Source organism: Hordeum vulgare, chromosome 7H (genome assembly GCF_904849725.1).
Source record: "Hordeum vulgare subsp. vulgare chromosome 7H, MorexV3_pseudomolecules_assembly, whole genome shotgun sequence".
Classification (NCBI taxonomy): Eukaryota; Viridiplantae; Streptophyta; class Magnoliopsida; order Poales; family Poaceae; genus Hordeum; species Hordeum vulgare.
In genome coordinates, this window is record NC_058524.1 from 218,026,755 (window position 1) to 218,054,579 (window position 27,825).

The 27,825-nt window shown below is 40.8% G+C and overlaps 1 protein-coding gene, 1 long non-coding RNA gene and 1 pseudogene across 3 annotated transcripts; 1 reads left to right on the forward strand and 2 right to left on the reverse strand.

Annotated features, from left to right (window-relative positions):
• Window positions 1-13,740: 13,740 nt before the first annotated feature.
• On the reverse strand, window positions 13,741-13,824 carry LOC123414455 (annotated as a pseudogene).
• An 831-nt stretch (window positions 13,825-14,655) lies between these two features.
• On the forward strand, window positions 14,656-17,220 carry LOC123408641 (tRNA (guanine(37)-N1)-methyltransferase-like). The gene is made up of 3 exons (XM_045101701.1): window positions 14,656-14,671; window positions 15,881-15,954; window positions 16,648-17,220. Exons 1-3 carry the CDS (start codon window positions 14,656-14,658, stop codon window positions 17,218-17,220), a joined length of 663 nt encoding a protein of 220 aa, XP_044957636.1.
• A 7,756-nt stretch (window positions 17,221-24,976) lies between these two features.
• On the reverse strand, window positions 24,977-26,631 carry LOC123407922. Of its 2 annotated transcripts, XR_006612700.1 has the most exons (3): window positions 25,836-26,550; window positions 25,354-25,748; window positions 24,977-25,259 (listed from the first exon to the last, which is right to left on the reverse strand). It is a non-coding gene; the product is annotated as an uncharacterized LOC123407922 (long non-coding RNA). The 2 variants fall into 2 exon arrangements; XR_006612699.1 differs by having other exon boundaries at window positions 25,354-26,631.
• Window positions 26,632-27,825: the final 1,194 nt, after the last annotated feature.

Sequence of the window (27,825 nt, forward strand, 5' to 3'; positions counted from 1 at the left end):
TCCTACTTGGTTTGGTGGGTGGAGTCCTTCTTTCCTTTCCCACCTCCTCCTTTTTATTCTTTTCTCTTTGATTTTTCTTCCAATGCGCATAGGGCCCTTTTGGGCTGTCCCACAAGCCCACTAAGGGCTGGTGCGCCACCTCAAGGCCTATGGGCTTCCCCGGGGTGGGTTCCCCCCCCCCCCCCGGGTGAACTCCCGGAACCCATTCGTCATTCCCGGTACATTCCCGGTAACTCCGAAAACCTTCCGGTAATCAAATGAGGTCATCCTATATATCAATCTTCGTTTTCGGACCATTCCGGAAACCCTCGTGACGTCCGTGATCTCATCCGGGACTCCGAACAACATTCGGTAACCAACCATATAACTCAAATACGCATAAAACAACGTCGAACCTTAAGTGTGCAGACCCTGCGGGTTCGAGAACTATGTAGACATGACCCGAGAGACTCCTCGGTCAATATCCAATAGCGGGACCTAGATGCCCATATTGGATCCTACATATTCTACGAAGATCTTATCATTTGAACCTCAGTGCCAAGGATTCATATAATCCCGTATGTCATTCCCTTTGTCCTCCGGTATGTTACTTGCCCGAGATTCGATCGTCAGTATCCGCATACCTATTTCAATCTCGTTTACCGGCAAGTCTCTTTAATCGTTCCGTAATACAAGATCCCGCAACTTACACTAAGTTACATTGCTTGCAAGGCTTGTGTGTGATGTTGTATTACCGAGTGGGCCCCGAGTTACCTCTCCGTCACATGGAGTGACAAATCCCAGTCTTGATCCATACTAACTCAACGAACACCTTCGGAGATACCTGTAGAGCATCTTTATAGTCACCCAGTTACGTTGCGACGTTTGATACACACAAAGTATTCCTCCGGTGTTAGTGATTTATATGATCTCATGGTCATAGGAACAAATACTTGACACGCAGAAAACAGTAGCAACAAAATGACACGATCAACATGCTACGTCTATTAGTTTGGGTCTAGTCCATCACATGATTCTCCTAATGACGTGATCCAGTTATCAAGCAACAACACCTTGTTCATAATCAAAAGACACTGACTATCTTTGATCAACTGGCTAGCCAACTAGAGGCTTGCTAGGGACAGTGTTTTGTCTATGTATCCACACATGTAAATGAGTCTTCATTCAATACAATTATAGCATGGATAATAAATTATTATCTTGATACAGGAATTATAATAATAACTATATTTATTATTGCCTCTAGGGCATAATTCCAACAGCACATGCATGCATGCTGCCCAGCCCACTCGTCCCATTCGAGCGCAGAAGAAACACCATAGAAAAAATGTGTTTCTGAATCCACCCAATCGTAACACAAAACAAGCCTCATGCAGATAAGTGACATGGTCCTAGCGCATGATCCAAACCGTCCATTAACAGAGATCCAGCTACGCGGAAGGGTGCGGGGTTTTCGATGGGGTTTGAGGGGTTTTGAGAGGGTTATGAGGGGTTTTGACAGGGTTTTGAAGGCTAGGGTTGAGCATAACTAATTCAAAAAAATCATAAAAATATGAAACTTTCACCATCATCATTTTATGTGACTGAGTTGTTGGAAAAAATAAGAAACTTGGTCTATGGGTATTTTATGGAAACCCTTCACAAGACATAGCTACCATGAACGAGGTTGCATGGGATTCAAGCTATTCAAGCTAGGGTTTGGGGCTAAGCATGTCATAGTTTATCCAAACGATCTCATATTTGGCATGGACCCTATATTTGCACACTAGATGTCAAGTTTTCATTTTTGGCTCATTTAGAAAAGGTCGACTTTTTTGCTTAGGATTGGGTTGTTTACCCTAGCTTCGGAGCTCATTTAAAGCACATTTTTCATGACTACTAGTTCACATCAACAATAAGTGCTCGGATTGATCTCTTAACATGCCTAATAATTGAGAAAGTATTGTAACATCAATACCACATACTAAACAATTTCAAATTTGAATTTTGGGTCTAATTTGAAATTCGACAAGAATTTGAATAGCATTACATAAATACCATATTACACAAATTGAGGGAAGTTTTTTATTCTACATCACACATCACCATACACAAGTTTGACAAAAGAAGTTTTCACTTGTACTTCTTACCACTCGATTTCTTCTTCTTCTTGCCACTTCTTGATCCTACCACACCTAGTTCACTCAAGCTCTTGGTTTTCTTCACTAGACTAGATGGGATAGCTTCAGTTGGCACCACAACATCTACATGAGGCTCAGTTTGCACAATATCAACTACAATAGCTTCAATTGGTTACACAACTTTCAATATAGGCTCAGTTTGCATAACATCTGCCACAACAACTTCAGTTTGCACCACATAATCATCCAAATGTTGCTCATGATGCATCACAAGATCAAAGCATGCGTTATTTTGCCCCACATTCTGCACCACATCATCATCCAAATGTTGTTCATGATGCATCACAAGATCAAAGGCTACCTCATTTTGCACCACAACATCATCCAGCTCTAGTTCATCACCATAACTTCTCTTTTTTCTACACCCATTGATTCTTGCCTTTTTGATTGCCCAACAATCTTCAACAACAAGTGGTTGACCAGCACGCTTCCTCCTGTAAAACAAAACTTGTAATTTGGCTATTAATTAAAAACAACATCAAAATAAACAAACACAAACATAAACATACTTTGGCCTTTCACGAGTGTAACGAAACTTTGGAGATCCTTTTCGGTGCCCAAGTTCCTGACATAGCTTGCATCTATTTTTGTTACCTTTTTTGGGACCTTTTTGGATTTGCATCCTTCTTGACCTTCCCCTTTTTACTACTCCCACCTTTCTGAAACCATGTCTTGAATCTACTCTTTTTAGGCCTGCCAGCCTTTGTTTTTGTTAGGGGAGGACACATGAAAAATTCAATTTCCACTTCGGGCCACTGAAACTGATCTATAAGTGTTGGAATATGAGTTTCATATGCAACCCTGAATCTTGCCACTGAGTATATTCATGCAAATATGGATGCATGTTTATCTTGGGTTGGGAGGCCAAGAAAAGTATGGCATGGTCACATGGTTTCCCGGTGTGTTCCCACTCGAGGCAAGTGCAGTCATGCAACTCAGTGTTAACAACATGCCTCCTTCCAGTCTTGGTATCTATAACTTCAACACCTCAGAATGAAGATTTTTCAACACACAAATGTGTAAGATTTCTGCTCCTGTTCATCACCTGTTGTACCACCACATGAAGCTTATCCCCTTGCAGACAATCACCAATCCTTCTTCTCAATTCCCGCATGCGCATGATCATGATCCTGATTTGGTCAACCACGTCATGCACAGGCAAGTTCTTTAACTGCTTTATCTTGTTGTTAAAACTTTATGCCAAGTTGTTGTTGATATGATCACACTTGATGGCAGTGTTAAATCCTGATATATACCATAACAGAGAATGGTAGGTGTTCAACCATGGACCAAACTCACTACATGCTGCCTTTATATGATATGAATGTGTTTGTTTGGTGTAAGATTTTGCTGTTGGCCACATTCTCCCAAACTCTTCTCCTCTGAATTTTTTAATCAAATTCATCCACGTATGGCCGAAGCATTCCCTCTACTCACAATGGGGAAAAACATTCTCGACTGCATTTCCTAGCCCTTTGCATGCATCTCTATGTAATGCCAAAGGTGACACTGGCTCTATGCATCTTTTCAACGGCATCATAAACCATGTCCATGAAACCTCTGTCTCTGACTAAAACAAACCAATAGCAACAGGGAACATCCAGTTGTGTTCATCTAAAGCATTGCATGCTGCCAATTGACCATTCCATTTGCAAGTCAAAAAAGATGAGTCTATGCTCAAATATGGACGACACCCTTCCTTGAAGCCATCGATGCAAGGCTTCAAAGCCATAAAGAACTTGGAGAAAAGGACTATGCCATCCTCTGTTACCTCTGTGTCTATCTCCACAACACTGCCAGGTGACTTCTTCTCCACCTCTGCTTTGAAGTTATAAAGCATCCTAAATGTATTTTCCCAATCATATAATTGTTTCATTGCCCTTTGTTTTTCCTTCCACACTATGGTATATTTCACCTTTATTGGGTACTGCTTTTCCAAGTCTACTTTAAGTTTCTTTGAAGTGGTGTTTGGTTTCTTGGCTAAAATAGGAGTGATCTTTTCTGCAATCCAAAGTTGTGATGTCATGGTTGATACTCTCTGTGAACTTGTAATACAAGTATGTTGATGTGGGATTTGATTAACCCTGATGGTACTTTCATCAGGTTGAAGTCTAGCAGATATGTACCACTTGCAAGGCTTGACGCTTCCATCAAAACCTCTACACTTCGCATAAAACTTCTTCCTATGAGTCCACACAGCCTTGGCATCAAACTCATGTTTGGCTACATAAGTATTGAAACACATTTTGAACTCATTCATGTTTGTGAACAACTTCCCTACTTCAATAACATGATTTTCTTTATCACGGACATTTAGAAGCTCATTATCATGTGCATCATCTACATCATGTCCAGCATCTTTCATGAGTTGTTCATCCACATCTTCACATGGATCTCTTTTAGCATCACTAGGCAAACTAGATTTATCCATCTCTTCCTTATCTTAATCATCTACTAGAATGCCAAAAAAATTGGCCATCTCAATGTCAGCCATTGGTTCATGACCAAATCAGTAGTGTCTTCTAATTCCACTGAATTTCAATCAACCGAAATAACCCTTGCAACACCATCACAACCATCTTGTGCATCTGCATCAACCCCCTCTATTACTGTCACTTCACCCATACACATGGACGTTATCTGTCTCTGTGAATCCCAATCATCATCTACTATCTGCAAAGCCAACTTCAGCGACACATATCCAACCTTAGAATGTGATTTTAGCTCAACGAGCTCAGCATGAAAGGTAGTCTGTTTGCTTACCTAGCCGTCTTGTCGATCGATTTCATCAACCATCTCTTCACCATTCTCAGTTCTCACATATGCACCCTTCCAATTATCAAACTGTAAAAATGCTACCTCTTGCTATAGACCCCAAAAAATGCTCTCCCCAATTTTCTCGACCACATTCTTCATGACCCTCTCTTCCATGCTCTGCATTTCTTGTGGATCAATCTTTGTAAATTCAGCCTCCGATTTCACAGTTGTATATCTCTCTATGTCCCGCATGCTCCATCAACTAGCTTCACCTTAGATGGAAAAAAAATTCAACAGTGAATTCGAATGTCCGAGCACCATCGCCGCTGTTTGTCAATGGCGGGCAGTGTGAGGCAGCAGAAATAGATGAGGCACACATCGTATAGGTTGGAAAGGGTGCACATTACCTAGTCTCCGGCGGCTCCATCTCGTTCAAGTAGTCTAACGCCACCGCCGCCGCCACCGCCGCCACCCCCCTAATCTGGATCCCGTCGAAAACAGAGGCCACCCCCACTTGCTCAGATCTAATTCGAGATGCTACCGCCGAATACACTCACCACATATGCCACCGCGGTTGTGAACGAAAGCTCCACCGATGACGTAGCCCAGAACAAAAGCTCCGCCGCCGCCATCACCGTCGAGAACAAAGAAGGGAGCATGGGGAGCAGGGGAACAAGAGGGGTTCAGTCACGGGGAAACGTTAACCTCGATGCACTGCCAAGTGGGACCCATCATGAGTTGCACTGATCGATTTAACCACTGCTTTAACATAACCGCAGTGACTGTTGATAGACCGTTCCACTAGTTTTAACCACCTGGTTGCATAGGGGCTATTATTTCCATAAAAATGACGCATCTGAGCTATTCTCATGAATGACATCGTACTCTTTCCAATTCACCTCAAATACATCGCATATGATCTATTGACCCATAAGGAGAGAACACCGTCACCCGCTAGTTGTTGTTTTTTCACGGGAATTTGCAATTTATCAATTAAACAACATCGGGAATCACGTTCACAACAATATGTAAAATGCATTCCAGTGGCACATCAGGCCAAACCATCTCTAAACTATTGCTAACCCCCTCTTTTCACTAATAGGGAAAAGCTTATACGTACGATATTAGCAGTAGTGTTGGTCTAAACAAACACGCTACTGTTAATTAGTAGTAGCGTTGAACCCAAAACACGTTGCTGGTAACCGGTAGCAGTAGCACGTCTAGTGCTAGGAGGCGCTATTAATAAGTGTGGCACACTGTTCGCACATGGGCTAGCCATAGTAGTAGCGCCGGCCCACAAAAGGCGCTACTACTAATGGGATTAGAAGTAGCGCCTTTTGTGGGTCGGCGCTACTACTATGGCTAGCCGGGCCCACCTCTGCTCCTCCAAGTTAGTAGTAGCGCATATCCCCAACAAGTGCTACTGCTAGGTCATACATTCATCCCCTTCTTCTCCTCGGCGGCCCTCACTCGTCACTCTCTCCTCTGGATCCCTCGCGCCGATGCTGCTCTTGCATCCCAAGGCCCCCTCCCTGTCCCGGCCCTCCCCATGCGGCGTCTCTCCCGGTCCCGGCCATCCACGCAGCGGTTTCTCTCCCTCCCTCCTCTCTCCCACTCTCCCCCCTTCTCCCTCCTTCCTCTGTTTTTGCACTGCTAGACAAGATGAATGGATGGATGAACTGATGCATTTAGATGGTTATGAATTGATGCATTTAGATGGTTATGAATGGATGCATTTAGATGGTTAGATAAATGGATGTATTCATTTAGATGAATGTGTGCATTTAGATGAATGGATGCATTTAGATGGATCGACGGTTAGATGGATGGATGGATGCATTTAGATGGATGTTAGTACTTCATCATGATAATGTTGTTGTGGAAATTGTTTTGCATCATTTTGTTGGTGCAACTTGTATCATTTTGCAGAGAGCACCTCCTAGTGCCTATATTTTGCTGGAATGTTGATCCATTTCCGTACCGGCAAATTTCACGCGCTTGACATGTCCCATTTTAGCAATGGACATTTTTTATGTAATGTTATTTGACTTATGATTTGGGTGACTTTTGGTCCATTGGAACTCCTCGTGTAACTTTTAGTGTGTTCTTGATGGAGGAATATCGACTGTTGCCGTGGGGGTCGCTTCCTCTTGTTCTCTTCTTGCGATATATACCTCGGTACAATGCGCAAGGAGAGAAAAAGAGATGCGACCATCACCGACGGTCGAAATATTAGTGTGATGGAGACAAGAAAAGGAGGAAGCGAACAACACCGACGGTCGAAATATAACAGAAAGAATCCCGACTGTTGTCGTGGGGGCCGCTTCCTCCTTCATTCTGTGTGCTATAAATTTTGGTAATACACGCGGGGACGAAGGGAGGAGCGGTAATCACCGACGGTCGAAATAGTAGTGTGAGGATATGTCCACCAATATACACCACCAAATCAGTGTGAGAGAGTGTGCACCATATACACCATGATATATGAGAGTTTTTGAAGGAAACCTCGACAGATCGAAACTCAACCCATGCTGATTTTTCATATACATCAATAGTTGTCGTCGATTTTTAATCTTTGAATCATGAACACAGAAAACATCGTCTGACAATGACGGGGTCCTTGAGTGTGATTATTGCGGCGAAGATCGGGGTCTGTGCGACCGCCAGCCCCACCTATGAAACGACAGGTTCTTCACCATCAAGATTGATGAGACTTTTTACAGTCCGCAACGATGACCACTATTTTTGCTTCTTTGCTTCAACGTGTAATTTCTATTTTCTACAATTCGACTACTGCATCCTCTGCCATGCGAGACCGTATGTCTTGAAGAAGCTCGGTTTCCAAGAAATGAGAATATAAAGATGAGGATAGCTCACCTAAGAACTAAACATGGTTTCACATTTGTGGTTACACTATACAATGAAATTAATCACTCGCATTTTGGTTGCTTAACTTGGGAAGCTCTAAGCAAGGCATATGGATTTCAGGAGGATATGGAAATAACCTTCGATATTCATCCCGAAGATGATATTGAAGGCAATATCGACATTTAGGTGGATGTCGATATGCTTTTAGTTTTACCTCAATGTGAGTCTGGCAACCATATTTAAGTGACTTGCATAATTTATTTAAAAATAGTTGGTGTTAATCCCTACTTAACTTTTTATTTTTAGTTAGCAGCTTATTTCCTGTCTTCGAGTGAAACACAAAAGATAGTAGACATGACACACTACACTTATGGATCACATCTAACTTGGAAGGAGAAGGATTCTTGTCACCTTTGTTAATGGTTGCCTATCTACTAGGCCCGGCATAAATTATGGAGTTGGCCCAAATTATACATTACACATGCCACTAGTGCATAGGTTGAGGGTTGATGACATTCACACAAATATCTTGATAAGAGTTGCTAACTACACTACTATTAAGTAAATTACATTACTAATTATGCTATTGTTATGTAAATTACATTGCTAACTAGGCTACTATTATGTTCTTTAACATAAACTGCCAAATGATGTTGTGCCTCCGTTGATGCATGATGAAGGTGAGATGGTAATTACAAGCCGTCTGTGCGTCCATTTCATTTTAAATACTCGACTAACGCAAAACACGAGGAAAACTTTAAATTGAAGCATGAAAAGAAATAAAGAAGGATCACAAGGCACAAGTTAGAGACCATTGGATCTCTTTACTTCATCATGGAAACTTAGGTGTTTTTATGTTTTATAACATTTTATCTAGGAGAGAGGACTAGGTGCTATAGTGTGATTATATATGATGAGATGACATGATTTCTATGGATGATGTGATGATATTATGAGATTATTATGTGTATGATACGATGATCATATTACATGTTTGTAATATGATTAGAATACAGTATAAAAACCTATACAAATACAACGTAAATACGTAGTAGAAAAAAAAGTAAACATATCAGTTCGCTGGTGGGACCAACATTATTGATAAGTAGGTATAACAGTAGCGTTATTTAGTAGAAAGCAATAACGCTTCTAGCCGGCGCTACAGCTATGTAGCAGTAGCGTTGGTCAGACCAACATTACTGCTAAGTGGGCATAACAATAGCGCAGGGAAACCAACACTACTGCTCCAAGTTAGCTATAGCGTCGTACTAATAGCGCTCGTACCCGCGCTATTGATAGCCCAAAAACCAGCGCTACTAGTAGTCTTTCTCATAGTAGCGTTTGCTAAAACATGAGCAGCTACATTAGCTGTACGCCGAGTCCAAGTGACCTTGTACTCTTGTGTAGATCGAAGCATCTGTTTGATTTCTTCTATATATGGCCCCAGTGCTCAGATATTCGTGCTTCGGTCATTCAACATGGCTACAACTCCTTTGCTATCTAGTTCCAACTGAATTTTCTGTACTCCTAGCTCTGTGGCTAGTTTAACCGCCCTCCTCGCAGCCAGCACTTCAGCAACTTCAGGGTCAGTAGCGCTGGGGAAGAACGTTGCAGCTCCTCCTCTATACGCACCTTCATGGTCCCGTAGGATCACTCCACCTCCCCCTTTGTCTTGCTCTTTCGACACAGCACCATCTGCATTAACCTTTGTGATAATAACTGGGGTAGAAATGTATGCGTTATGCAGGGACGTATGCGTGTTTATATAGGGCATAAGCCAACCAAATACACAAGATTTACAAGGTGGTTAGGATTGATCTTTATCTATACAAAGGATATATCTACAAGATCAATCCTAACTTAAACAAACACGCACATCTAACATTACAATGTCTAACACTCCCCTTCAATCACAACTTATCTAAGTTGAGATTGCTACGAAAAATATCTAACTGACGAGCGGTAAGCGGTTTAGTGAAGCCATCCACCACTTGGTCTCCAGTTGGAATGAACCGAATATGCAACAACTTCTGAGCAACCCGTTCACGGACAAAGTGATAGTCAATCTCAATATGCTTGGTACGAGCATGAAAAATGGGATTGGCAGATAGATAGGTTGCACCCAAGTTATCACACCAGAGAGAAGCAGCAGTAGGATGAGCAATGCCCAACTCAGTCAATAGATTTTGTACCCAAATGATTTCAGCCGTGGCATTGGCAAGTGCCTTATATTCAGCTTCAGTACTGGAGAGAAACACAGTAGGTTGCTTGCGAGCAGTCCAAGAAACAAGGTTACTACCAACAAACACAGCAAATCCTCCAGTGGACTTTCTATCATCAGGACAGCTAGCCCAATCAGCATCAGAGAAAGCACTTACCAACATGGAGTCAGATTTGCAAATAGAAAGACCATGAGTCAAAGTGCCTTGCAAATATCTAAGAATCCTTTTGACAGCAGTCCAATGGACAGTAGTAGGAGCATGCAAAAATTGACAAACCTTATTGACTTGAAAGGAAATATCAGGACGAGTCAGTGTGAGATATTGCAATGCCCCAACAACACTATGGTACTGAGTAGAATCCTCATCCCCAAGGGGTTGACCATCAAACAAAGACAACTTCTTAGAGGTGGAGAGAGGGGTGCTAACAGGCTTGCATCCGGGCATAGCCACTCGTTGCAGTAATTCAAGTAAATACTTACTTTGAGATAACAGGATGCCACCATCAACAGGAGTTACCTCAATACCAAGGAAATAGTGAAGGGGGCCAAGGTCCTTGAGAGCAAAATCTATGCGTAAGTCAGCAAGGAGAGCTTCAACTGCCTGAGGGTGCGAACTGGTGACAATAATATCATCCACATATATAAGCATAAAAATGATTATACCAGCCCGAGAATATAGAAACAGAGATGTATCACACTTAGAAGGCACAAAACCAAGTGACTGCAGCTTGTTAGAGAGACGTGAGTACCAGGCTCTTGGTGCCTGTTTAAGACCATAAAGAGCTTTATCAAGTTTGCAAACAAGATGAGGTGACTGTGGATCCACATACCCAGGAGGTTGTTTCATGAACACATCCTGTTCCAGAACACCATGTAAAAACGCGTTCTTGACGTCCAACTGCCGCATGCACCATCCTTTAGAGACAGCTATAGACAAAATTAACCTGATAGTGGTAGCTTTGACAACAGGGCTAAAGGTGTCCTCATAATCAAGACCATAACGCTGTTTAAAACCCTTTGCAACCAACCGTGCTATATAGCGATCAATACTGCCATCAAACTTACGTTTAATCTTGTATACCCACTTGCAGTCAATGAGATTTGTACCTTTCTGGTGTGGCACAAGATGCCACGTACGATTTTCCATAAGTGCACGATACTCCTCATCCATGGCCTCCTTCCAACGAGAATGAGCAAGGGCCTCCGACAAATTTTGTGGTTCACCTGTAGCACAAAAGGAGCCCCAACGGATACAACCATCTTTATATTCTTTGGGTTTGAGAGTACCAATGCGTGACCGTGTATGAGGACGATCAGGAGGAGGAGGCAGCGGAGGTGGCAGGAGAGCCTGGCGACGCCGAGGTGCATCAGGAGCATCAGACGAGGCAGTCAACGTTGACCCAGCAGCATCTGCGTCATGCAGCGAGTCAGGAGCCGACACGTGGTTAGGTGATGCTGCGGAAACGTGCGGCTCCAGAATCTGTGGAGAGGGTGGCCCACAGGCAGTGGGAGTTGGCGCCGCAGCAGCCATTGTGAGCGTTGCATCCGAGGTGGGAACCGGCATGGCAGCTGACCTGGGCAGACCCGAGGGGGGTTGCGCAGCCGACCGGGACAGTCCCGTGTCCCGCGCCAGGCCGGGCAGGTGGGCGATGTCGGGAGACCGACCCGGGCCCGAGGCGGAGCCATCCGACTCCGCGCGTGAGGCCACGCCACGTAGGGCGGCAGGATCGGGCGGGAGTGGGCCGGATAGGCGCGCCGATCCGGGAGCTGATACGCCTGACGCGCCTGCCGCGTGCGATCCCGAGGCGAATCTGGCAGGAAGATCGGCAGGGGAATCCGCGCCGGTGGGATTTCCTGCGGCTGGTGATTCTGCAGCATCTGTTACCTGCATAAAATCATCATTTTCTGCACAGTTTTCGTGAGATCCTGGTACACTGGTATGGGAAATAGACACAGTATTAGTATGCACTTCCTCAAGAGGTACTTGGGGCGGCTATGGACGAAAAAGAGAAGGTAAAAGAACGAGTTCTGCACGAAGTTGGGCGCCGGCATTAGGGTGGAGGGCAGCAAAGGGAAAAATGTGCTCATCAAAAATAACATCACGAGAGACATAAACCCGACCCGTGGACACATCGAGGCATTTATACCCTTTGTGGAGTGGACTATAGCCAAGAAACACACATTGTTTAGAACGATACTCAAGTTTGTGTTTGTTGAATGGGCGCAAGTTTGGCCAAACTGCACACCCAAAAATACGAAGGGAAGAATAATCAGGTGTGATGTTAAAGAGACATTCGAGTGGGGTTTCGTTATGAATGACACGACTAGGAACCCTATTTATAAGGTAGACAGCCGTGAGAAAAGCCTCATCCCAAAATTTGAGTGGCATGGATGCATAGGCTAAAAGAGAGAGGCCTACTTCAACAATGTGACGGTGTTTGCGTTCAGCATAACCGTTTTGTTGATGAGCATGAGGGCAGGAAACATGATGTGTAATCCCAATGCTTTCAAAAAATTGATTCAACTTTTGATATTCACCTCCCCAATCAGTTTGCATGGCAATGATTTTCTTATCAAATAGGCGTTCAACTAGAGCTTGAAAGAGGTGAAACTTTTGGAACACATCAGACTTATGTTTGATAAGATAAATCCAGCTGAACTTACTAAAATCATCGATGAAACTAACATAGTATTTTTGTTTGCCTACAGAAAGAGGCCCAGGGCCCCATACATCAGAAAAAATAAGCTCTAAAGGAGCATGAGATACACTAGTTGAACGAGAGTAGGGGAGTTGATGGCTCTTAGCCATTTGACAAGCATCATAAACTAAATGATGATCTGTTTTATTGGACACGGGAAGATGATGATTACGAAGAATTTGTTGCACCACCGGGAAGGATGGATGTCCTAGACGCCTATGCCACCTAGAGGTAGATGGCTTGACGACTCCAAGAACCTGACGCCCAGGGGTAGCAGGTCGGCCATGGATTGGGTAGAGTCCATCTCTACTTGGACCGTGAAGAATTGTGTTCCCCGTTGCCTGATCATTCACAGAAAAGAACTCAGGGTAAACAATAAGATAGGCATCATTATCTTTGGCGAGGTGAGGCCGGAAAGAAGAATTTTGGTGGCACTAGGTACATGAAGAATATTATTTAGCTTGAGAGACTCATGAGGGGTAGGGAGAAGTGCATGATCAATATGTGCAATTTCCATACCTTGACCATTTGCTGTATGGATTTGTTCCGGCCCGGTGTAGCGATCACAAACCGTAAGCTTCTCTAGCTCACCGGTCACATGATGTGTTGCCCCCGTGTTGAGATACCAGTTAGTATCAACACCATAGGAGGGAGCAGTGGCATTGGCAGCCTTGGGAGGATTGCCTTGGCGCTTGGGTTTGTTGTTGAAGGTCTTGTCGAAGCGCTTTTTGCAGGACCAAGCACCGTGGCCAGCATACTTGCAGATCTGGCAGATGAGAGGGCCTTGAGGATGAGCAGCGCCTCCTCCTGGTGGTGGAGCAGTGGTGCCGAAAGTGTTGGGGAAGGCGGCACCACCACCGGCAGGAGCACGAGCAGGACCACCACGGCCGCCCCCTTTGGAGGCGAGGTTGATGGAGTGGGCGGCAGAAGTGTTCTGGGATTCGATCCTTGTTTCGGCAGAGAGGTGTAGAGAAAACAGCTCACCGAGGCCGATGGGATTGTCTGCTGCTGCACGGGTTGAGATCGCAGACACAAAGGAGTTGTAGTCCAAATCCAAACCGTGCAGGATATGAGAGACAACCTCATCTTCATCAACAGGAGTCCCGGCCACCGCAAGTTCATCTGCGAAGCCTTTCATCTTAGCATAATAGGAAGCAGCGGAGAGATCACCTTTGCGTGATGTAGAGAGTTGTCCACGAAGTTGGATCTTGCGAGCACGGGACTGTGCCGCAAAAAGCATGAGGATCATCTGCCACACGCCGGAGGAGGTGGTGATGGTGTGTACTTGCAGGAGTACATCCCGGGAGAGGGATGCGAGGAGGAAAGTCAGGACCTATTGGTCCTGGCTGTACCACGCGGTGTACGCCGGGTTGGGAGCTGAGATCATCTCCTTCTTCCTGGAGACCTCCGTCTCCGTGGTCAGAACAGCAGGGGGCACCGCAGAAGTACCATCTAGATACCCCATCAGACCGGCAGCCCTGATGTGGGGAAGAACCTGTGCCTTCCACATCAAAAAATTCTCTCGGGAAAGCTTCTCGGTGATTGTGTGGCCGAGGGCAGCAAGGGAGGTGGAGGAGTTCATCGCGGCGGTGGTGGTGGAGGAGGAGGGGTTGGACATAGATGGGAAGAGGGAGGCTCTTATACCATGTGATAATAACTGGGGTAGAAACGTATGCATTATGCAGGGACGTATGCGTGTTTATATAGGGCATAAGCCAACCAAATACACAAGATTTACAAGGTGGTTAGGATTGATCTTTATCTATACAAAGGATATATCTACAAGATCAATCCTAACTTAAACAAACACGCACACCTAACATTACAATGTCCAACAACCTTAATCCATCCTTGGAAGCAATACTAAGAGATCTATACGGGAACTTCCTAGCGGGCTCCTAACGCCTCGTCAGCCTCTTTGATGGAAGCCATGGCTATGGAAGAAGGTTTAAAGCTGGTAGCATCCTTAGGCTACCATCAAGTTGTTGAATATGATTGCTTGGAAGTTGCTGAAGCTTGGGTGAATACTTGGTGGCATGAAGGAGCTGCGATCTTTGCAGATTGTGTTGATCTAGTTGTGGAGATAGGAACGGTTCAGTTTACTCATGTCTTCACAAAGCTAATGGCGTCACACATGAGATTGCTAAGTATAACTATGAGAATAATTTATCTTATGCTCCCTCCGTTTCTAAATAAATATAGTTCGGAAAAACTAGTCTAATTCTCCTCAACTACAATTATTTAGGTACAACTAGTACAATGCCCGTGCCTTGCTACGGATGAAATACAAAAAAAGTTGCTACGGATGAAATACAGGAAAATAAGTCAAGCTGATGAGTAAGTGAGTGAAGTCTTCCAAATAAATATTGCCTTTGAAATACATGAAAATAACCATTTTCTTTAGTGCATATTGTGAGACCAACTATGCATCGGCCGCCTGTTTTTTATCGGTGATAAAATTTTGTGATCCATCCTCTTCCTCCTCTTTGCCTTCCTCCTTCCGTCCCAACGACCCATCCTCTGACGCTGGTAATGACCGGTGTGGATGTCCTGCACCACCCTATCTGAGTTGCCTTCTTCATCGGTTCACCATTGCCCGAGACCGGCGTTGATGATCCCCTGTTCATTTTCAAAACCATTATGCAAATCTCAGATGATCTCTTAAATGAAACATGTTATCAGTACTTGGCGAGATGGCATGTGCATAGCTTATCTGAAGCATGTGAAAGAGGGTATCATGTTTTTAGAGGAATGGATTGATTAGCACGAGCATGTATGGAAACTTACGGCTAATGAGTAAAATGGCACGTGCGTTGTAACGGGATCAAAATTCATCACTCTCGCACTTATAACCTAATCACTATGGTTTATTTAAAATACAATAAGTATTGTCAAATATCCCTCACATGAAGTTCTTTCAAGTAGACTATCTTTAAAATATATATCCATTGATTTTTTATCTAGAGAAATACATACATTGTTCAACTTGCGGGTCGTGCTTCGTTAATGAGTAAACAACAATGGAATGAGGGATAATGAGCCGGTTGCAAGCTTTTGAACCCCCGCTACAATCCAGTTATGCACAACCTGTAATCAAATTTTAATTAGAGCTAACACCACCATTTTTATGATTATGCATGCTCTCGGGGTTGCAGGCCATGTTGCTCACTTAAACATACCTGATGACTTGCTAGCATACAAAGATGTCGTAGCAAAGGTTATCTATGATGTAAGGCTGTTTTTCCTATTTTTATTCCTGAGTAACTCGCTCTTATACTAATTCCTACGCAATTAGGGACACTTAATTTGGAGCAAAGTGCTTGTTCATGTACATGAACCACAGCTTGTATTTACCTCTGAATGTATAAGGAAAACACATCTGAAGTACCACTACTTGTAAAGTCATGATGTACAAAAATAATAACAATAAATCACCTAGCATTCCGTTGCATTTACATACTTTGTTACTTCATACTCCCTCCGTCCGGAAATACTTGTCATAGGAATGGATGTATCTAGATGTATTTTAGTTCTAGATACATCCAATTTTTTTCATTTGTGCGACAAGTAATTCCGGACGGAGGGATTATATCGCAAAGTGGAAGGTCCTGCTAATACTTTACTTCTACCTTTACTGCTGCTTGTTTTCAGCATATACTTCATATAAGTGCAAGATCATGCCCATACTTTCACTTTAACCTTTATACTGCTCTTAAATGTTTACTCATTTTCAGCATATGAGTCGACGAAGCAACTTTCACATGATAAATAGGCTAAAAAGGCTGTCACCAGACCTGTAAAGCGGTAGGCACTGTAAAACAGTGTAATGAACATGTGGTCATCCAGAACGATTGAGAACATTCTAGAATAGTCTGCCTACTTCTATTATTCAGCTAACATTTTTTGTTGTGCTTATATGTAGAAAAATTATCCAAAGATTCAAACTGTGGTGAATAAAGTTGGGGCAATTTCAAATGAATTTAGAGTTCCAAAGTTTGAGATTCTAGCACGGAAAAGCGATATGGTGACTGAAGTTAAACAGTATGGTGCTACATTTAGACTTGACTATAGTTTGGTCTACTGGAATTCGAGACTTGAGCACGAACACATCAGATTGGTTTCCCTTTTCAAGAAAGGAGATGTTATCTGTGACATGTTTGTTGGTATTGGCCCATTTTCTATCCCAGCCGGACAAAAAAGATGTGTTGTATATGCAAATGATTTAAATCCAGACAGTATTCATTATCTGAAGACAAATGCAAAGATTAACAAGGTGGAGGATTATATCTTCACATATAACAAGGATGCTAGAGTATTCATGCAAAGTTTAATGACAGTACCTGACCCAGAAACTAAGCCCGAGTGTCAATTTGGTGCTGCTAATTGTTGTTCTGAAGAAATGGGTTCTTCTGGTAATGAACATTCCACGTCAAATGGAAATCATAATGGTACCCGCTCCTACAATCTGGATAGAACACTCACGGCGTCAGTCTGACAGTCAGAACCAGAGGAAGGGCGAAAATAACCACCGCACGTGGCGAGGGAAGCGAGGGCTCCGGACGCGACTGCTCACCTTGAGGTCGGCGAAGGGGATGGAGACCGTGTGGATGGACGGTGGCATGGCGGCGGACACGGCGGGGCAGGGCGCGGTCTCGGTCTCGGTCCCGGATGGCTGGTGCCCAAGTGGATCGCGCCCCCACGGGGCCGACCCTCCCGCGAGCGCAGCGATGCCATGCTCGAGACCATCGAGCCTCCTTCCTCCGGCCATCTCCGGTGCAGCCGCCACCTCTCGTCTATGGATAAGAAGACGCCGTAGGGAGGGGTGAATTTGTAAAAGGCAAACGTTTTTTCCCACTAATTAGAGGACTACGGGTTGAATTGTGACAAACAGAGGGACTTTTTTGAAATAACACCACGACGGACGACAGAAGCGCTCCGCGCTTTATATTATTATATTAGGGGAGAAAGGGAGTAACTGGATAGGTGAAACCCCCCCCTCCTCTTTCATTCATGAATCTCTTGTGAACGATGTGTGTTAAGTTAATCAATATAGCAAGCCATGATGGCATTCCCTCAATAATAAAAATAACAACATAGTACGTTTAAACTACCTGGTCGCGAACTGGAAAATTACAAGCAATTATGAGTTGACACCTAATGTCCAACCCTAGTAGTGCATGGGCCACAAAGCTCCTCAACATTCAACTTAACTGTAGAGGGGATTTTCGGCTGGATGTACCTTATGATGGCCAAGAGCGTTCTAGGAGCTTCCGTCAGCATACCCTTGTACGTGGGCATGCGTGTGCTAACTCCATAATACGTACCATGGACGTTCAGGGTTAGACACTCCAATGTCGAAGCAGCCATCTCGACGATATAGCACGTTTGCTCGACTAGGCTCGGCGCAGAACAGAAGCCCAAGAACGACACGCTCCTAAGTTTACCATGATGCTGTCCTGGAATCTGCCTCGGGTGCGAGGGGTCTTCAGAGTTCGTTGTTTCATGCCCCACGCAATCATGAGATGCCTGAAGATGAAAATTCAGCATACTTGAATTGAAATAATCATATGCTAGATACTGTCTTTGCAGTGACTTACATTCAAGCAAAAGGTCTCCAAGGAGGGACAGGAATCAAGCAACGGAACCACCGAAAAATAATCATATGCCGGAGACAGCCCATCCGGGTAGTGAGAGGCAGAAGTCTCTGAGGTGGACGAACTTGCTCGGTAGCATATCAGCTGGAGGAACCTGCACGAATAGATACATGATTCATTAATAAATATACATTCCAAGGTATGACTGCCATTAACTATACGCAGAAAACAGTCCATAATCAGCCAAACTTCTATCAAGATACCTCATCAATCAACTTCAGGTAAAGGCTTTCGACATTTGGCGCATTGGAGAGGAGCTTCAAACGGGCGTAACTCGCAAAGTCTGGACCATGTATGCATAGCTGATTCAGTTCCAATGATACTCCAAGTGAGAGTTTTTTAACCTTTTCTACATCCAACCTGATAACGTGAAGGTTCGGGGCTTTGATATCTATCACATCTAACCTAAAGCAACCTGAAACCATCAGACAACTAAGCCGCTGAAGCTGGCCAGGTATCTTCAGGCAATCCAAGTCGCCACAACCATTAAGTTCCAACCGCTCCAGGGTAAGAGCGTTGGAAACAAGGCACCCTAACTCATACCCTGTAATACCCACATAACTGAGACGTACCATGGCCAGACATTTAAAGGGACCGAGTTGGACTGTGGGGCGGAAAGCACAAGAGCGGAGATTGAGACACCCAATTGAGTCCTTGATCCTATCAGATAACAGCCAGCATGGAGACATGTATGTTTCATTAGCTAGGCTAAGGAGGTTTAACTCTTCAATCCCTGGTTTCATGGTAATTTGAAGCCAACCATCTAGCCGCCGACGCCAGGTGTTGGTGACTTCGGGAAAATTACACTGGTTCAGTGTGAGTGTCTTCACGTTAACACCTGAGTGTTTTTTCAGAACGTGGTCGATTGTTCTGATGAAATCCCTTCCACGCCCATCGCTATTCGAGCCCAGTAGATGCTTATTAAAGATGAGGTTGGGATAATATCTCCAGGATCGTAAAAAGGTGTGCGACATGCAGGCAATACGGGCAGCATCCCGTAGTGGCAGTATGGAATGGATGTGGTGCCAGATATCCTGCATGAATAATCATGTGATAGATGTTCAGAATTCAGATTGTACAGAAAGATGGTTACTTCGGTTGGAAATAAAAGAAAAAAATAGCAGAACTATATGGATTATGATGGACACTCCACCCAATAGTGCGTGATTGAACAAGGTGCCATGCATTACACATGTAGGTATAGATTTTTTTTTACCAAAGTATTGTCTGTCATTCATAGAAAAAAGAAAGTTACTAATGGGTAAGCACTATGAACTACAGTATAATTTTACTTGCACTAGCAAAAGGGCCCGCACTTTGCAACGGAAGAAAAAAATATCATAATCATCAATGGCCATGAACACATTTTGCTGCACCACCAACATACACTATCACTTTCAATTTTGTTAAATCATAAACATTTTTCTAAACGCGTGAACATATTTGAAAGCATGAACATTTTTCAAATTTGTGAACACTTATGAATTCATGAACATTTTCTAAAGTCAAGAATATTTTTTGAATTTATGAAAATTTAATACTAAATGCAGACATTTTTTAAAAATTGTTAAAAAATTAAAAAACTTTCTTGAATCGGCAAACATTTCTAGAATCGACGAACATTTTTTGGAAATTGATGGAACAATTTTTGAAATTCACAAACACTTTTTTTATTTAACGAACATTTTCTAAAAACAATTTAATGAATAAATTATTTAGTAAGTCACAAACAGTTTTTGAATTTTAAAGATATTTTTCCATTGATGAACATTTTTTGAGTTGGCGAAATTTTATTCAATGTTATTAACATTTTTTAACACACAAACTTAACTTTAAAAAAATCATGAAGATTTATTATTTTCCGAACATTTGTTTTCAATGTCGCAAACATTTTTTAAATAAGAGAACATTTGTTTTACAAAATTGCGAGCAGTTTTTAAATGCACAAACATTTTATGATTTATTAAATATTTTATATCAAAATTCCATTTTTCATTTTCGGAACTTTTTGAATTTGGAGTAAAACATAGGAAAGAAAAAGGAAAATAAAAAAGAACATTTAAGAATAGGCTGCCCATACATGGGCCTGCCCAAACTGGCGCGTTGTGTCTTCTCCCAGCGCCCAGAGTGCAGTATAGAAGGGCCTACTGCATGGGCTGGCCCAGACAGGGATTACCTTGTGTGAAACGTTTTTTTATCTTTTGTAGGTGCCATTTGTGGGTCATATTTTGCAACTTTAGGGGCAAATATAATGGCGTACCGTCAAAAGCAATCCATGCTTCATTAATTACTAGCAAAATGGCCCGTGCGTTGTCACGAAAAAAAACATAATCTCCAATAATGGTGACCACATTATGTTCACATATCATCGTTTGATTTAGAAATTTTATGCACAAATGCAAAAAAATGTTTCTTTTTTTAAATTTATTCACAAGTTGAAGCAATCTTTACATTTGTCAAAAATATATATCATGGTTGTCAAAAATCTTAATAACTCAAAGATTTATTCTGAATTTCAAGAATTTTTTTAGAAAAATATAATAATAATCTGATCCATCCAACAGTTAATTTTTCAAAATTCACACAAGTATAATGTCACAAAGACTTAGAAGCATTAATGTTTAACTACATACATTAGATCTTTCGTAAGTAATTTTACAAATATGGGAACAATTTTAAAATAATGAACATGTTTTACAATTTACAAACATTTACTTAAAATCGTGAATATTTTTTATAATTCGAACGGGTTTAAATATTTTCTTTTGAATTGGCGACCAATTCAAGAAAAGATAAACATAATTTTTTATGTTGGAGGATTTTATTTTAAATTCACAAACATTTTTTGAAACGCATGAAGCTTTTTTGAATAAACAAACATTTTTATAAATCAGTAAAATATTTATTAAAATCATGGACATTGTTTTGGAATTTGCAAAAAAAATATAAAAATCCGGCACTTTTTTTCAATCCTATTTTTAATTCAAAATAAAAATTCGTCACCATTTTAATTCAAAATTCTTATTTTTAAAAGGCAAAAGTTTTTGTAATTCTAAATTATTTAAATTATAAGTAAACAAAAATGGAACGGAAAATTTTAAATAAAAAAAATAAACTATGGCATTACCTCTTTTTCAAATTATAGGACATTTTTCAAATGCATTAACATATTTTAAATTAGAGAGCATTTTGTTAAATGCCTTTAATAATTTTTAATACATGGAATTGTGTTTGAGATCAGGGACTTTTCTTGTACAAACATTTTCCTAAATTGTAAACATTTTATTGTATATGCGAGCAGTTTTTGAAGTGACAAACATTTTAATTTTTTAAATATGTTGATTTATAATTTTCAGTTTATTAAAATTCTAAAGATTATTTAAAGTTTTAAATTATTTAAAATAATAAAAAATAAAAACAGAACTGAAAATAAATAAATAAACGAAACTAAAAGCAGCCGCCTGTGCATTGGGCTGGCACATACGGTGTGCTGGATATTCTCTCAGCGCGCAGAACATAATATAGGTCGTTTTTACTTTGTGAAACATTTTCTATTACTTACCGGTGGCATGGTGGGTAATTTATACAAACTTTAAGGGTAATTTTCAAGATGAACGACCAGAAACCGTATTTGCTTTATTATTACTAGCAAAAGGACCCGTGCGTTGCAACGGGAGAAAAACAATTATAATCTCCAATGATGCTGATCATATTATGTCTTTCAAATTTTAGGACATTTCTTGAAATGAATGAACATTTTTTGAATTAGCAAACATTTTTTTCGATTGCACTCAAAAAATAACACACAAACTTATTTTCAAAATCATGGAGTTTTATTATTTTCACCAACATTGTTCTCAAAATTATGAACATTTTTCTGAATATGCGAATATTTTTACAAAAATCCTAAGCACTTTTTGAATTCACAAACATTTTATATTTTCTTCAAACTTTTATTTCAAAATTCCCAGTTTTATAAATTGCAAAAGTTTTTCAAAGTTCGAAATTATTTAAACTAAAAAATGGAACAGGAAATTGAAAATAAAAAATGAGACTAAAAATAGAGGCACAAACTGTTTTTAAGATTTTAACACGGACTTTTGTTTAAAATCGTTGCCTTTTTTATTTTATGAACATTTTCTCAAAGTGTAAACATTTTTTTATATGCAAACATTTTTCAAAACTCATGAGTAGTTTTTGAATTCTAAAAAAATATGTTTTTTTGAATATTTTATTTCGAAATTCTCAGTTTCTTAAAATTGAGAAAAATTGTTTGAAGCTCTAAATTATTTAAAGTAGAAGAACAAAATGGAACTGAAAAGAAAAATAATAAAAACTAAACTAAAAAAACAGGCGCCCACGCATGGGCCGGCCCAAACAGGTGTGTTGCATCTTTTTACCACGCCCAGAGCGTAATATAGGAGGTGCCTACATGGGCATGCCCAGTCCGGAGATTTTCCTGTTTGAAACATTTTTTATGACTTATATGTGACATTGGTGGATAATTTTAGTCAACTTTAAGAGCAATTTGAATGACGTACGGAAGAAGCACTATTTGCTTTATTAGTATAATAATAATATATAAGTAAGACTAGCAAAATGGCACGTGCGTTGCCACGGAAGAAAAAAAACATAATCTCCAATGATGATGAACACATTATGTTCACATATCATCGCTTGATTTAGAAATTTTGTACACAAATGCAAGAAAATGTTTCTTCTTTTAAATTTCTTCACAAGTTGAAGCAATCTTTACATTTTCAAAAATCTTGGTAACTCAAAGATTTATTCTGAATTTCAATATATTTTTTAGAAAACATACAATAATAATCCGATGCATCCAACAGTTAATTCTTCAAAATTCACACAGGTATATTGTCACATAGACTTAGAAGCATTAATGTTTAACTAAATACATTAGATCTTTCGTGAACAGTTTTACAAATATGGGAACAATTTTAAAATTGAGAACATTTTTTACAATTTACAAACATTTACTAAAAATCATGAATATTTTTTATATTTCGAACGGGTTTAATTTTCTTTTGAATTGGCGACCAATTCAAGAAAAGACGAACATAATTTTTGATGTTGGAGGATTTTATTTTAAATTCACAAACATTTTTTGAAACACATGAAGTTTTCTGAATAAACAAACATTTTTATAAATCATTAATATATTTATTAAATACATGGACATTGTTTTGGAATTTGCAAAAAAAAATCCGGCGTTTTTTTCTAATCCTATTTTTAATTCAAAATAAAAATTCGTCAGTATTTTAATTTAAAATTCCTATTTTTTAGTATGCCAAAGTTCTTGTAATTCTAAATTATTTAAATTAGAAATAAACAAAAATGGAACGGAAAATTTTAAATAAAAATAAGAAACTATCAAAACAGGCATTAGCTATTTTTAAAATATTAGAACATTTTTTAAATGCATTAACATATTTTAATTAGAAAGCATTTTGTTAAATGCCTTTAATAATTTTTAATACATGGAATTGTATTTGAGATCATGGACTTTTCTTATTGTACAAATATTTTTCTAAAGTTGCAAACATTTTATTGTATATGCGAGCATTTTTTACAAAACTCCGAGCAGTTTTTGAAGTCACAAACATTTTAATTTTTGAAAATGTGTTGATTTATAATTTTCAGTTTATTAAATTTTAAAGATTATTTAAAGTTCTAAATTATTTAAAATAAAAAAATAAAACGAAACTGAAAATAAATAAATAAATAAATGGAACTAAAAGCAGGCGCCTGTGCATGGGCCGGCCCATACGGCGTGTTGGATATTCTCCCAGGATGCAGAGTGTAATATAGGACGTTTTTACATGGGCCGGCCCTGTCCAAGATTTTTTGCTTTATGAAACGTTTTCTATTACTTACCGGTGGCATGGTGGGTAATTTATGCAAACTTTAGGTGTAATTTTCAAGACGGACGACCAGAAACCGTATTTGCTTTATTATTAGGAAGAGACTAGTACAAATGCCCGTGCGTTGCAACGGGCAAAAAAATGCAAAGGCTGCTGCTTGTGCCATCATGTGTCATTTCTTATAGCAAGTTATGATAAACATTGGTAATAAGTTTACACTTTTATTGTTGTTTGAATCATGAAGTGCGAACGTGAAAGCTAGCCTAACTTCCTTCGTCTATTGGAATAGTAGTGGTGCATGAAATAGTTTGTTTATCGTTTTTATGTTTTACTTTTTGAAACAGTACAAATATTTCTTTATTTTGTAAGAAACTAAGAGTTTGTAATCTTTTATTAGAGTTGGAACATGTTCTGAAGCCGAACATATAATTCAGTATATCATTGATCATAAAAGGTTGTATGATTCAAAATTAGGTGCTCATACTGAATTAAACACCATTGTGAAAGCACTATTGTTATACTTTGTGTAAACACACTGCCTGCAAACCAGAAATTATCACATTATGAACTAATGTTATATGTCGTGCAACTATACTATTTCAAATTATAAATGCACAACTGCCTTGAATTCAGTGGTGCAAAGCTTCTGTATGGACTAATAAAAAGGGCACATCATCCCTAGAAAGCAAGTGGAGTACTAAAAGTGCAAAGTTGAGAAACAGGTAACGACACTAACCTTCAATATAATGTAAGGGACCTATCTATGGAGGTGTCTATTTGAAACTGAGTACGGATGGCACTTCAAGCTAATACTATTATTAACTGAACTGAGCAAGACATCAGCATATACTTCAAGTTTTGTCGAGAACTCGAGATACCAGTGAAGCGAAATCAATGGAAGCTAATACGCAACCTTATAACAATATACTACACTCGGTATTATCCATTATCATCTGGTCCAGCCGTTCAAGTGAAGTAAGCGCCAGTAGAACAATGACCTACAAACCACAAGAGTCCAAAGCACAAATAATCAGAACATGTACCAAGTAACAAATGAGTAATCAAAAGCCAAAAATAGGCTAAATTACGAACCTGAGAATCAGGTCATCGAGTTTCAAGGTGAAACTCCTCCACGCACTCCTCGCAGGAGTTGAGCACGACTGTAGACTCATCAGGGTCGTTGAAGTTGCAAAACCTGTTGCTGCTACTGCTCGACGTTGTGTTGTTGTCCCTTGCAAAGTATTATTCTGAACATGCTACGGAACGCCCATCTGAATTTCCACGACGACAAAATACTGAATGTAAGTAGTATTGCTCTAGGAAAATCTAGTAAGGAGTACTCCAAGAGCTGAAGCAACATTTTCCGCATGTAGTATGGTTAAAACTGCTGTGTTCCTCCATTGCATAGTAATTTGTGTATTGCTTAACTTTGGATGTAAATTATGTTGATTTATAAAAGTTCAGTACATTGTTCCTCCTTTCCAAATCTGCAATTTATAAGCACATAAAGGTGAATTCTTAAGTTGAGTACCTTGTTCAAGACAGAGAAACAAATCTTATTAATTGGGATGTACCTTCTGCAGATGTATAAAAGTTTAGTACCCTATTCCTCCTTTCCAAATCTACAATTCCTTTGTTTCCAAATCTGACTGCTCAATTTACAAACAGAGAAACTTGTGTTGCTTGCCACGGAAGATATGGAGGCATGGAAAACAAAAACGCGGAAAACATGATGCTTATGTTGCTTGACGTGGAAGAGATGGAGGCTCGAGAGTCAAGATGCGCCTTGTGTAGCTGCCGTGAAAGAGATGGGGGCTGAGTATCACCATACGAAGCCAAGCGCGCCCGTCCACCATCTTCCGGCTCCGGCCAGCTGCTGCTAGGTTGCCGCCCGCACCTCCCTCCTCGCTGCCATTGCCTGATGCGTCCCGCGAGTGCAGCGCTGCCCTCGTCTCTCCATTTTCTCCTTCTTCGTTTCCGTGTGGGCCTCCCGCCTCGCTGCCGGCGCCTGATGCAACGCCTGAGCGCAGTGCCCGGGAGCCGGCGAATCCTTAAGTGAGGTGCTGGGCAGCGCCCTCCATCATCGCCGCTGTTTGGGGAGGGACGCGGTCCCGTTCGACGCGATGTGGGGCGGGCGTCGCGGGGCAGGAGGTGGCGGCGGGATGGAGGTGGAGATGGGATCGAGGAGGCAGGGTCTTCCGGGGCGTTATTTTTTTTCTTTTCTCCTCTCTGTACATTTTCGGCGCTGACTTATAATGAGGACTGTGGTTTATTAACAGAAAATGGAAAGGCCTTTTTGCAAAAATATCATGACGGACGACCAGAAACCCAATTTGCTTTATTATTATGGAGAGATTAGAGAGAGACTAGCAAAAGAGCCCGTGCGTTGCAACGGAAGAGAAAATAACACACGCTCTGAACGCAATATATTTTCACATGGCATCGCATTTGTGTTGCCGACGATGGCTTTAGTGCTCACGCAACGAAAACGCGTTTGAATGTACAGTCACTCGGAATATGATGAAAAATATGTTGTTTTTTTCCACGAGGTTTTTCAAAGGTGAGCATGTGTGGTTAACGATGTTTTCTTTCCTTTCAATTTGGTGTTAATTTAATGAATGTTTATTGCAATTCGTATCGTCGCCGGAAAGAAAGAAAGAAAAAAGACCATACACTACAGATTAAGTTTGCACCAAAAATAATATTTAAGAAGTATTCAACAGCTAAAAATAACATCCTATTTAGATTCTACATATTTTTTTAATCAAATTTCATATATAACATGTTGAAATCGGAGTTACGGTTTAAAAGATATGAATAATTTTGTTTTAGATAAAATTTGGATTGATTAACTGAAAAGTTAGGGTTTTTTTAATTAACCCGCCCTCCGTTCGTAGGGGGATAATAAGATATCCGATTAGGGGAATATTAGATGGAAGGATAGAAGTGTAGACTTTTACTCCCTTCGTTTCTAAATATAGATCCACTAAAGACTACATACGGATGTATATAGACATACTTTAGAGTGTTGATTCATTTATTTTGTTTCGTATGTAGTCCGTAGTGGAATCGGTGGGAGTATTAGTTATGGTCTTGAGGGTCAGACTCCGCATAAGCCAACCATTTGCCTTGTTCAGAATCAACCAAGAACAAAACCCCTAATTTCCTTGTTCCTCTTTGTACCAACCTTGTGTCTGTTCTTATCAGTATATCTACAACTCCCTGAGATTACGTGATCCTATCCCTGTTTTCTTTCAGTAATTGCAATTATTCAGTAGCTTCAGTTAGGACCTTCATCAATTCTCTGACCAACGATTTCTCTGGTGGCGCTTTTCTTCTCCATGGCATCAGTGCCTCCCTCTTCCTCTGCTCCCCATTTTACCCCCTGGAGGGTTTTACTGATCTTCTGGATGTGAGTGCAAAATACCCTTTTCTTCCCGGATCCAGCGTCAATCTGGTCCCTGGCAAATTCCCGCCCTCCCTCCCAGCGTCAAACGGTGAACTGTGGCAGCGAAACCATTGTGGTGTTGGTGACGGTGATCTACCGGTGACTGCAACCCATTC